The sequence below is a fragment of the Ambystoma mexicanum genome, chromosome 6q, assembly GCF_040938575.1.
Source record: "Ambystoma mexicanum isolate Mex_15411 chromosome 6q, UKY_AmexF1_1, whole genome shotgun sequence".
NCBI classification, from domain to species: Eukaryota; Metazoa; Chordata; class Amphibia; order Caudata; family Ambystomatidae; genus Ambystoma; species Ambystoma mexicanum.
In genome coordinates, this window is record NC_090937.1 from 773,558,903 (window position 1) to 773,571,373 (window position 12,471).

Sequence of the window (12,471 nt, forward strand, 5' to 3'; positions counted from 1 at the left end):
TTGGTCATCGATTGAGTCTGCACAGGAGCCAATTCTTCTTCTTGTCTTGCTTCCCAGTCAGTGTGTACTAGAGGGACAGACTCTTCTTCCAGTCACCCTGGAAATGTCCTCTACTTGTAATGATCCATTAAATCATGGCTCATGCCATCTACGTGTGAAATTTTGAATATGCACTTGATTTCCAACATACAACTTTGGTGGTGGCAATAATTTACTCGGATTGGTTAATGGACCATCCTCTTCAGTGTTCCTCAACCCTCCCTGCAATGCTTGACCCTATCTTTAATGAAAGAAACACTGGTAGTCATACATGTCAAATAATCATGCATCTCATCACCTAGAGTCTGCGATACACTCTGGTCATCACTTCTGACTCTAGATGGGGGCATAAGGGGGGTCCTGATGTGGCACCCTGTTGCTAATTCATGGGGCATAAGATGATGATCTGTACCTGGCTGATTTTGAAGGGCATACAAGGCTAGGGGTGGGGAATATTGCCATCACTTTTTCAAAGTTAATCTGATCTTTGCTATTCTTTTGTTAAGGAGGCCGTTGAGCCTCTCACATAACCTGTTTCCTTGTGGGTGATAAGCAGAAGAAAATGTATACTTTAGGTTCAATAAAAGCCCTATTTGTTCAAAAAGCTCATTGGCAAAGTGTGGCCCATTATCAGATCGTAACACTTCACACAGACCCCATCTCAGAAATACTTTATGCACTTTGCAGTGCAAGTGGCATCAGGATGTTTACAAGGACCGATTTTGATCCACTGAGAAAAAGGACACACCACCACTAATAGATACCTATGTCCATATCATGTCTGCAGCATATCGACGTAATCACTATGCAAATGCTGAAATGGGCCATTTGAATGGGTAATTACTCCTCTGATTGTTCTTAGTGTATGCCCAGCTGTGAACTTCTGACACATGATGCAATTCACAATGAACTGTGCAACTTGTTCCAATAGATTAGAAACAAACCAATCCTCTGCAATAGTGACAGCAAGACTTGCTTGGGTTATATGCAAGGGGTAATGCAGCTTCTCAAGTGCGACTTTTAGTAATGCTGCTGGCATTAGTGGATTTCTAGTGCTTTCCTGTCTCTATACTCCTGCTCCATGTGGGATAAAGACACCCCCTACATCTTCATAGATCCTGCTGTTCTTGTGGGGCTCTACCTTGTATCTTTATTAGTTGCGTAATTGACAGCATATTGAATCCCTCTTATACCAGCAAGCTAAAATTTAATACATCTTTAACATTTTCAGTTTCAAAACTCTAAATTTATGAGGAATACGCAACCCTTTTGGCTTCTAAAAATGCAGCTTAATTTCTGCGAGAAATAAAGTCTGTTCATTTAGTATGCGCTTCTTTTTTCTTGACCGGTATGGCTACTGGGAATTGTAGTGCCTTAATGAGCCTGTTCAATAAAGACCCATGTTGCACTGGAGTACCGTCTATACGGAGATAACCCCTCCTTTTCCAACGTGACAGCCCTGTGTGTATGGTTGACATCACATAGGAAGGGTAACTGTACACCGTCACTTCCTGATCTTTGTGTTTCTCGAGCAGAACAATAAGCGCTACCAATTCTGCTGCCTGTGCTGAAAAATGGGATGTAGTCTTGCACTCGCCACTACCTCAAATTCATCATTTAATCTTTGTCTTACAACTGCAGATCCTGAATGCATTTCTCCACCAGTCTGAGCAATTTTTGACAAACCATCAATAAAGAGAATCTCCCCTCCTGCTAAAGCATTTTCTTTCACATGGGGTGTATCATCATAAAATTCAACATAGTTAGTGCAATTGTGTACATAATCGCCTTCTTCTACAGGTTCAGCTACAAACATGGGTGGGTTCGCTATTGTAGATCTCACAATTTTAATCACTGGATTAGAAATCATTACTTCATATGCAGTTGCTCTTTGTGCCATGAATGTACTTTTGGGTTTCTCTAAAATGGCAAATAAGGCGTGCTCCACATATAGAATCATTGCACAGCCTATCGTAATATTTGTGGACTTCTCAATCGCAAATGTGGCAGCAGCCAAAGATTGTTCACATGGGAAATAGCCTCTCATAAATGGATCTAAAATCCCACTGTAATAAGCCACGGGTTGATACTATAGTGTTGTTCTTTGTGTGAGTACTGCTGTCATTATCGATCCATTGGTGTGTGAAAACAAATACATTTCTTCACTATAATTGGGGATTCCCTAAAATTGAGCTGTACAAATTGCACTTTTTAATTCCTCAAATTCTTCCTCCATTTCTTAAGTGTTTGCAAAAGTAGTTTTATATATGTGCTGTAGTCGAACACCTGAGCCCTACAATAATCGCATATGCCCAGAAACTGCTGCATTTGCCTCACAGTATTTGGCTCTGGTGTTTTCATGATAGCCTTAGCTCTCTCAGGTGTCTCTTTCTTTCCTTCATGTGAAATTAACTGGCCTATGTAAAACACCCCTTCCTGGCAAAATTGTAATTTCTCCTTATATACTTTGTATGCCTTGTCTGCATATATAGTCATTAACTGAACAGATTCATGCCTAAATTCATCCTCTGTTTTGCTACAGATTAATATGTCCTGTGAGTTCTGAATTACCTCAATTGTGAGATAATTATTCCCTAAATCCATCTGCAGGATCCTCTTAAAAATTGATGGGGTCTCACAGTACCACTGAGGCAAACAAATATGTTTTAGTCTTTTTTGTCTGAACGTACAGGAAGTAAGGTCTTGTGAATCTTTATGCAACAGGATCGAGAAAAACACATTTTTCAAATCGATCACCATGAGATACTTAGCTTCAACAAGGATGCTATACAACATTGTTTCTGGATTCGGAACTTCTGCTTCTACAATCTGATTAAGAGGGCACAAGTCCTGGATAAATCTGCACGACCCTTCTTTCGATTTTATTATCGGAAACCCTGCCGTATTGCACACAGATTCCGATGGCACTAGGATTCCCTGTTTGATCAATGCTACAAAAGTCTCAAATATGCCTTCAACAGCTTCTCTAGACATGGGGTACTGTTTTGCTTGGGGTAAAATTGCTCCTGGCTTGAGTTTTATTTTAACCTCCCCTATTTCCTTCAATAGGCCAAAGTCATATTGGCCCATAGTCCAAAGGACACTTGGCGGCACTTTTTCTATGTCTTCCAGAAAGAACAATGGTCTTTGCTGTATCAGTGCCATTCGCTGTGGGGCTTCCCTTTTTTCAATATATATTCAATATGTAAAGCTTATGAAAAACACTAGCTCATAATCTATACGGTCATCTGTGAATATATCTTCATCTGTTATATCAGTCAATCTGTATCCCTCCTCAAGAGCTATCACTGTTCTCCATGCTCTTCCTTTGCCATCTACTCCTTCAAGCATTGCTAATTCCCCACGTACTATGGCTGCTTCCAATTCTATGGGAATCATTTTCCCTTATTCCTCATCCATAGGTACTTGTGGTTTAAATAAAAAAATGCATCCGGTATCCTCACAGTTTTCCCTACTAATCCAGGTAGCCATGTTAATAAATTCTTTCCCCACACATGAAGACTTCTGGATTGACCAGGACCGCTCGTAGAGCAACTTGTCCTGTAAATGCCAGTATAAACTCTCCTACAATTAAATAGTGTACTCCTGGAGTGGAGCACATTATTCCTTGAACAGTGAAGTGAAAATCGTCATCTTAAGTTTCATCATGAAATCTCTACTCAGAATGTTAACTGGCGTTTGTTGCGAATATAACAAGGGAACAGACATGTCACATTCCCCTATAGAAACAAGTCATTTATCAGTAAAAGGAACTACATTTGTAGCTCAAGAGAACCCTTGAGGATTCCTGGCATTACCTGACATTGGGTATTTTCCCTCTCGTATACAAGAGCGAGTCAGTCCAGTGTCTACAAGAAAAGAAAAAGATGGGCCTCCTATCATCACATTAACACTTGGTTCCTCTTGGGGGTCTGGTTTTACTGATAGCATGAACACATCAAGTCACACTGTGAGCTGTCATAATGAGGGTACAAAGTTATCCCTGTCCCCATTAAAGGATTCCCTCTCACCACAGTGACACCCCCTATCATAGGTGTTTATGCGTGTCCTCTGCACACATTCTATTGTGTCTGCATAGGTGATTGTTTCTATTGCACTTGTGGTCTGTGCATTTGCACTGGCCCCTGCTGTTGTGCCAGATGTTGTGCCTGCTGTGCTGGTGGTGATTGTGTCTGATAGGATATGTGATCCGTGGAACAACCCTCTCGTGTTTGTGTGCTGTATGGTGGTAGATGACCTGTTCCCCCCTCCTGCATTTTATCCACTTGATTGTATTTTTCTACATACACACACAATATGCCCTACTATTCCGCAATTCCAACTCAATGGAGGTGGCCCTCTAGAATACCCACCATTATGTGAGTGTTCTGACTTCCACCCTGGGCATTTTGGAATTCACCTCCTCTTCCTCTAAATCCTCCTCCTCTATCTCGTGGCCAAAATGTATACCCACTTTGATCTACTGGGCGTACATTATTTGCTTGCGGTGCACATGCTGTTTCTTACATTCCTCCTCCTTCTCCACTTACAAATACTGACCCTTCTACAGCACATTTTGACAATTTCTTCTAAACTAACTTGGCTTCCACAATCTTCCTGTTATCATCTTTCTTTTTATTCTTCTCTTGTAACAATTGGGAATGATGCTCAAGTGCCAATTGTATTTCAGCCCACGGCTTCACTTCCATTCCTACTTATTTTCATTTGTCTCAGTACTTTTTCTAGCAATTCTTTCATTTTATGTGTCATAGTTGCACCCATATCTGACATATCAGGATACTGTACCTTGAGAGCTCTCTAAACATCTGCTCTGCAATTATTAAATGGTGCTCCATCATGCTCCATGTTTTCTGCTCTCACACTTGCATATCCCGCTCATTTCCAAATGTCGCCAGCTCTCTCTCCAGGAATAGCTGCCAGTAGACCTTATAGTCAACTTGTTTCCTCCTGCCATTTTCTCTAAATCGTATATCCATTTCCCAGCACCCGCAATCAAACTAGGAAACTTACATTGTAAGTTATCCTTATACATCTGGGGCCATGCAGTAAACACCCATTTTCGTCTGTGTGCTGGTAATGAGCTAAACCTTCTCACATAAGGTGGGGATTCTCCTCCCTCACTACACGATCGTCTTCGGGAAAGTTCAGAATATGGTATAGGATCTAGTGTTCTTTCCTTAAGGTGTTCAAGATCTGACCTCCTTATCCAGATTTCTACTTCCCAAGGGGACACATGTACCCTCCCCTTCTATCATACAAACTGACTCCCTTTCTTTGTATGACATTGCTACACCCCAACTGGTGTGCCTATCCTCTTCCTCTTCTCTATCTAAATCTTATCTACACAGAGACAATGCTCTGTGTTCATCACTGAACATGATTTCCTCCTCATCCCAAGTGTTTGGTATCGGGGATCGTCTGCCACTTCCTTGATTCCCATACTCGTTGTTCTACCTTATTTGCTGATATAACTTATCAATCATATATTTACTCTTCTTGTGCTAAATTAGGTATTTCTTGAGTCATTTCTCTAATTGGGAAAACTTCTCTTATCATTTCCCATCATCTCTGTATTTCATCGCTATGTCTTATTCGTTCTTTAAGAACGAGAATGGTGTCAAGGTCTCGCTGCCTTCTATTCTGTTTTATTCCTTCTTCCCCGTCCCTTCATTCTATGGTATCTCTTCTTGCCAACTCTTCTTCTTGCATTCGTGCTACCGTTCTGGCTTCTTCTCTACATTCTTCTTCTTCTTTGTAATCTTTTTTTCTTCAATAGTTGTGCCTCTTCTTCTTCTCTCTTTCTTGCTCTGCTGTCCCTTTCTTCCTTTTCTTACATCCGACTTTTATGCTTCCTTTGTTTCTATGGCTGTTTTTGCCTTTCTCTTGTTCTTCTCAATATATCTTTTCCTGTCATGCCCTGCTTTTCCTTCCTTGCTCATCCTCCCTAAACCCCTTTACTCGTTCCATATCCTTCTTTTCTTGCTCATCGTTGTCTACCTTTTGCCTAAACTCAATGCTTTTCCCACCTAAATTGAGCAATATCTGTCCTCCCATCCATTCGTTCTGTACAAGTGTTATCTCATCGGCAATATCCTTCTCTGCTTTCCATCTCTTAATTTCCTTGTCTATATCGCTTGATATATTTGATATCTCGCCTTGTTTCTCTTTATCTCGTATGAACCTACACTTGTCTTCCTAGTTTTTTACTCTCATCTTGGCTGTCATCACTACTATAAGTGGGGGATGCATATAGCGGATTAATATATCCCACTGCTGCTTTTAATTCTTTTAAAGGATAAAATCTGGTCTCCTCAGCATCTATATTCTTAGTTTCAGGTAGAGTAAGAGGAGCTGAGGGCTTGATGGCCTCCCATTTATGCTTATTAAGCATCCACTCCCCCGGCGGCGTGTCCTCTTTCTCCTCTTGATACATTTTCCAGAGTTCTAAACTGACAATATTTTCTCTAATTTCAGTTTGAGCTTGGGCGCATGTCGTGGTAATGTTTTACGAGGGTGCATAAGAGGAATATCCTCCATAATGACAAGTCACAATTAACTGTCGATACTTACCAGATCATTACATTCTAATATTTAATAAATCTCTCCTTATCTCAAAGCCTATTGCTCATCACTTTTAATCTCAAAATCAATAAATATGAGCAAGCACCATCAATCACCGCTCAATCCTTTTTTTGTATCAACAACCTATCTGTCTTCTGACTGGCACCAATCATTTACTACAATTAACTCAAAACAACTTTAATTCCAAATTTCACAATTTATCACTTTTCAGAACTTCATACATCAAATAATAATCAAAATAATAACACAGCACACATGAATACCCCCTGTGATCACCTTCCCTTTACCCTATAATAATTTATAGTAAGATGTATTCTTCCTTCACCTCCAATTATATTACCCCATACAGAGTTTAAGACGTCATCTTCCATGGTCCTGACCATGTATATCCTCTCTCTTAACATTCCGGCTGGAATTTGAGATGTCTTCATTAATCTCCCTTGAAATAGGATTAGCCGGACTTTCCTTCATCCACACAACATTCCTGTTACCCAACTTATTTTAATAAAATATCACAATCCTGCCCCTTTATATTGCCATTTCCCTTAGTATACTTACATCCATTTTATTGACTCGAGGCCTTCGGTATCGAATCCTCCTCCAATTCGAACAATTTCCCTTCCCTACGCAGAGCATCAGTGGAAACCAAACAAAGAGGGACCTGCCCAACGTCTCGGTTTTGCTTGCAAGTTTATTTCTATCGGCTGCTCTCCACAGGAAACTCCATGATCTTCCAGCTAATGGCAGAGGATCCCTGAACATCCGCAATTCTGAAGTCAAATTATATTAGATCAAAATCATCCACACCGCTTATGGCCCTTGGAATGTGCATCTGTTAGGCCCCTGGAATGTGCATTTGTTACTGGATGGTATTACACCAGAACAATTCTGAATCCAAATAAGTGGATAAACTCAAGAAGATGGCAAGTTGCTCTTTTATAATTATCTAGAACTGGGAGTTACAACAAACATCAATGGACGTATGCTCATTCTCAGCGATTTCCACCTGAAAAACAATTGTATACTCTCTTCGTGTGTCAGAATGATGTCACACTACAAGGCAACAGTGAAAATCCAATCAAGGATCTAGATTGGTTAAGGAGCACATCTAGATATACAATCATATATTAGCTAGGTTTGTTATTGGTTCTCCGCAATCACATAGACAACTCATGACTACCTGTTCAAACGTGTCATTTTAAGAATCATCAGTTACACAGTGTTTCATTGGTTTCTAAAGCTATAAGGTCCTTTGTTTGTTATATTGACTAATACAATTGGCTGGCATGCTTGTGCCATGTCTGAAAGATTCAGTTAATTTAGCAGCACATAAACCAAGACCCAGGTGCAAGTACGCAGGACATGAGGCTGCCCTACCACCCAATTAGCTGAACATCTCTCATCACCCATGCCTTCTGCCATGAAATTCTCTTTGTACTTGGCCTTGCAGAGTATTCTTATCTTAGGAATACAACGGAAGTGAGGGCACTCGCTATCTTGACTGGAACTCCAAGTTCAAGCCCTATTTCCAGCCTCAACTCACATGACAAGAGACCATGATTCTGTTCATTCTGTAAATGTTTTAAATTAATTAAGACTTGGCATCCTTTGTGTCATTTCTTGCACCTTAATGTGAGAGGATTCATCCTCCGCACATATGTTCCTCTTCAGTGTAGATAGCTGACATCAACATCTCAGTTCTTGACTTCAGGCCAGACTACCTCCAAACGCAGCTCCAACAACCTGCTATTCTACTGTGACACAGCCTTTCATTTCTCCATGTTTTTTTGGCTTAATTATTTCATGATAACAATGTCCAGTATTTGTACAATGGTGGCTCTGCTTGCATTCTATTTATTACTTGTAGCTAGCCTATATGATGACTTGATCTAGCTTGCGTTTCAGCATATCTACATTAATTATATTTCTGATTTCTCCAGCGCTTTTTAACGTGTAATCTTCTTCTTTTACACTTTTTAGATTCACTTGATTCTTTATTTCGTCATTTCTTCTCTAGAAACCATACCTGTCTTCATTCAGTATTTCAGGACATTCAGGACATTGTGCACACTTTCTTATGATGTCATCAGTCCATTTTCTTAGCTCTTTCACATTTTCCTTCAGGAATCTCCTCCTGCAGACTGTCATCAACTCAAGGGTACATTCGATGTGGTTGTCTGGTATTGGTACAATAGCCGGTGTTAGACAGGGCACAGTCTCAAGTCTACAATACGGGGGAAATAGGGGGTAGGATCACCTGCGGATGTGTACGTCTGCTCCTTTTAAAGTATATTTTACATAATACCGCCTGATAATGAACATTGCCCTAAGCACATTCGCATCGCACTGAAAATCACATTTAAATGGACCTGAATGAAGCTGACCAAGCCGCCATTTTAGAATCATCTGCCATTTTGTTTAACTCCTGTTTTTCTGTTTTTGCCTCATGTTAAACTTTGTGTTTTCAGCAGCAGCAGGGAAAAATGAACTTTGCACTGTGTCAACACAGATAAACTTGTTGTGGCTGCTGAGATTGGATTATTTGTCCTGAACTAAGAAACCTTGGACCTAAACTAGAGTTGAACTGAACAGAAATTTAGATGTTGTCTGTACCAATAACGTCATCCTCATGCAAACCGTGAACCAAACGGAGAATAGCTAAAACAGTGTACCTTTGCAAAATCTTTGTGATTCTTCCTTGAAACTGGACTTACTTTAAGCTTGACAACAAATGTTACAATTGTGCTATGCCTGCAGCATAACATGTCTAATGTTTGAGGAAAACATTGATTCTGTATTAGCAATGTGAACTGGGTGTGAACCCTAGTGAATTGTTACGATGGGCTGGACGATGTAACCGGGATTGTGGCCAAGTATATATAAACCCATGACTTTGTAATGTCCAGCACTCTCCCCCCTCATGGTGTCTGCTGGTACACACTGCGAGGTGCTGCGAGCCAGGTAGCTATCTGCCTATTAAAACTGTACATGTACCTCTGAACTCGTGACTGGCGTGTTTCATTTTTGGTGGTATTAAGCCTCAATATTTCTTTGGTCTTTCACTCCTCTACAGCACCTGCTTTCCATCAAGAACATATCTTTTTTATATTTCTTATTGCATTTATTGCATGTTTATCCTCCCTGCTAAAATCCCACAGTGCTGCACCCTTAGATCCTGTATTTCTCAGTTTTTCCTTTACAGGGGTAGATTATTTGTACATTGGTGTGTGTATTTAAAGTAGTATTGACCACTTCCTGAATGGGTGTGCTTGTCCACAATACTGTATTCATTAATAAACAGTAGAGTCTCATGATATTTTTGTTAGAGATTTAATTATTTCAATCATATAGTCATATTAGCCTTTGCCTACACATGTTTCGACCCTTGGTCGTTCTGAAGGTGTGGCAAATTTGTCGGTAATCGTTTGGATAAATCATAGTCTCTGTGATATGGTGTCTTTCAAATAATCAGATAATCATAGACGGTGATGGTCAGATAATATTCACGTGAGCACTGCGACAATGCTAATATGGTGACCCAATATATCTGGTGATGAGATGTCAGCATCTATATAATGTATACTTCTGCCCCATAGCAGGTTTATCTGTCCTGTCCTCCTCTATCTCCCCTCCCTAGCTTGGTTGTGCCTGATTGTTGACCAACCACCTTTTTTGTCTTTTTATGTTACTTCTCCCTTCCCCCCACCTCCAGACCCCCGCACTCCTTGTCACTAACTTATACAAGTTGAAATGCCTCTGGCCTAGTATGCGAGTTATTGCTGTTAGATCAGTCGGAATCTTAAAGGCCTCAGAATGACGACTACATCCCCTTGTTCCCTTCCCGCCTATAGCGCTTTGAAGCACTTCACTTGTGTATAAGCGATTTGCAAATAAACAATTTACAATTACATTTAGGGCAACATAATTAATTTTGTTCCAATCTGCTAAAAGGGACTGTATCAGTGGTTTGGCTGTGCAGTTTTCTAATTAGTAATACACTGTCAATAGCACTGTTGCAAATAGGGCTGTGGTGTGTTCGCAGAAAGGGACACAAGACATTATATGTAAGTAAATAACATAGATCTGTTGACCCTCCACTGCAGCCCCCTTTTCCAGAGAGCCCAGTCTTACCCTGAATGGTGAATAGCTGCTGAGACTCCCGGTCCAGCTTGCAGGTCGTTATCACTTCTCCGGTGGCAGAGTCAATGCTGAACAACTCATACCCTATCCCTGGTAAGATTTCAAACGAAAGCAGAGAATTGATCCCTGAAAATAAATACAATACAGAGAAAGATCAGAAATCTATCCACACTGCCGAAATATGCAATGTTCTGTTTGATGTACAGGGCAGGACACTTGCTAGTGTGACAGGTAGAGAGGCACAATAACTGCTCTGGAGACATTCACCTAAACCTCATTATTCGACTTGACACACATGTTCACCATTTAGAAACCCATTTGTGATGCAGGCTGCCCTGTGTGAAATTGTCCAAATGCGTAATTGCCTTCAAGCTTTAACATAAAAACATCTCAATAGGTTTAAGAATTAAAGAAAGGTCAAATCAAAAACAAATGTACGGCACATCTAGTAAATGTAGTGTTCTTTGGATATGTTAGAGCACATCATTGCTGGAAAAAAGGGCCCACATCCAGACCAAGAAAGGCAGTTCCACAGGCATGAGCATCAGAGAGGAGGGGTGAAATGGATAACCAGACACTACTCTCAAACTTAGCCTCTTTTACCGAAACACTATTCTTGACATAAATTCAACAGTACAATGTGCAATCACAGAGGAGGGCATGGGAGAAGGGCTAAGAGAAGGGAGGGGGTGCATCACAGAGGGTAATATCCCTACAGTATTTGTCAAACCGCAGTGTTAAGCTCATCATAGACACAGCCAATCTTCAGGGCACTTTTAATTATGTTCCTCGTCCTTTTTCGTAAATTCACTTTCTTCGTTTTTCAAACCAGGTTAGGTTGGCATTAAGGCGTCCAGCCTTACTCTAAATGGTCGTTCATTCTTAGGCACCATGGCAAATTTCCTTTTCATTGACCAAAGAGCTATCAATGAAACCTTATTCAACGAGTCACCAAAGGACTGCTTGGTGCACTCTCATTTGGAAATCCATCTCCTTGCACCCCCCGAGAATCTTATGCAAGTATCCCCCAGCTGCTCTCCTGCTTTGCCTTGTTGACTGTGGTGAAGGGGTGTCACCATTTACACTTCCCTTGTTCATCACTTACATCTGTTCCCTGATGTATGTCGTCCGCACTTATGGATTGACAAATTACCTGCATGCAGAGTACACTCAAATGCCCCTTAATGGCCCTAGGGTGGTAGAAGAGGTTTACTTCGTTTCCAATAGTGTGAATAGAGTGGGGTTTTGGTTTCTTCATAATGGGCTACATTGAAATCTGAGGGGATGTTTGTCGGACCTGAGCATCTTCTTATCAAGCCCTTTATCAGTCATCCGAACATGGCTCTCATGGATTATCAACTTCATGCGCCAGTAAGGTTAGGAACCTTGAGGTGTATTCGCAGGCTGAGAAGAACTTGAGCCACCAGGTTACAGAAGTGGTCAGAACATCCTTCTTCAGGTTTCGGAAACCTGTGCTGGCCCTCTGTGTTTGACCTTGAAGGCAATCGGCTTCGGTCCACTTTTTAATGTTGATACACAGAGATAGAAATAGCGGTATGAACACATTCTGCTGATATTGGTTCAGCAGACACGCTCCAATAGAACATGCATACTTGTTTCATTGACAAAATGGCAGAGCATGGACATAAGTTAAATATTTCAGCATCCTCTGCATTGACCCAACCATGT

The 12,471-nt window shown here is 40.8% G+C and overlaps 1 protein-coding gene across 1 annotated transcript in view; it reads right to left on the reverse strand.

The window, feature by feature from the left end:
* Positions 1-12,471, reverse strand: part of DCHS2 (dachsous cadherin-related 2) — a 1,925,309-nt gene that overhangs the window by 432,032 nt on the left and 1,480,806 nt on the right. Inside the window, exon 11 of the mRNA XM_069631304.1 lies at positions 10,774-10,908. Within this exon, the coding sequence (XP_069487405.1) occupies positions 10,774-10,908 (135 nt within the window). The remainder of the gene's footprint in view (positions 1-10,773; positions 10,909-12,471) is intronic.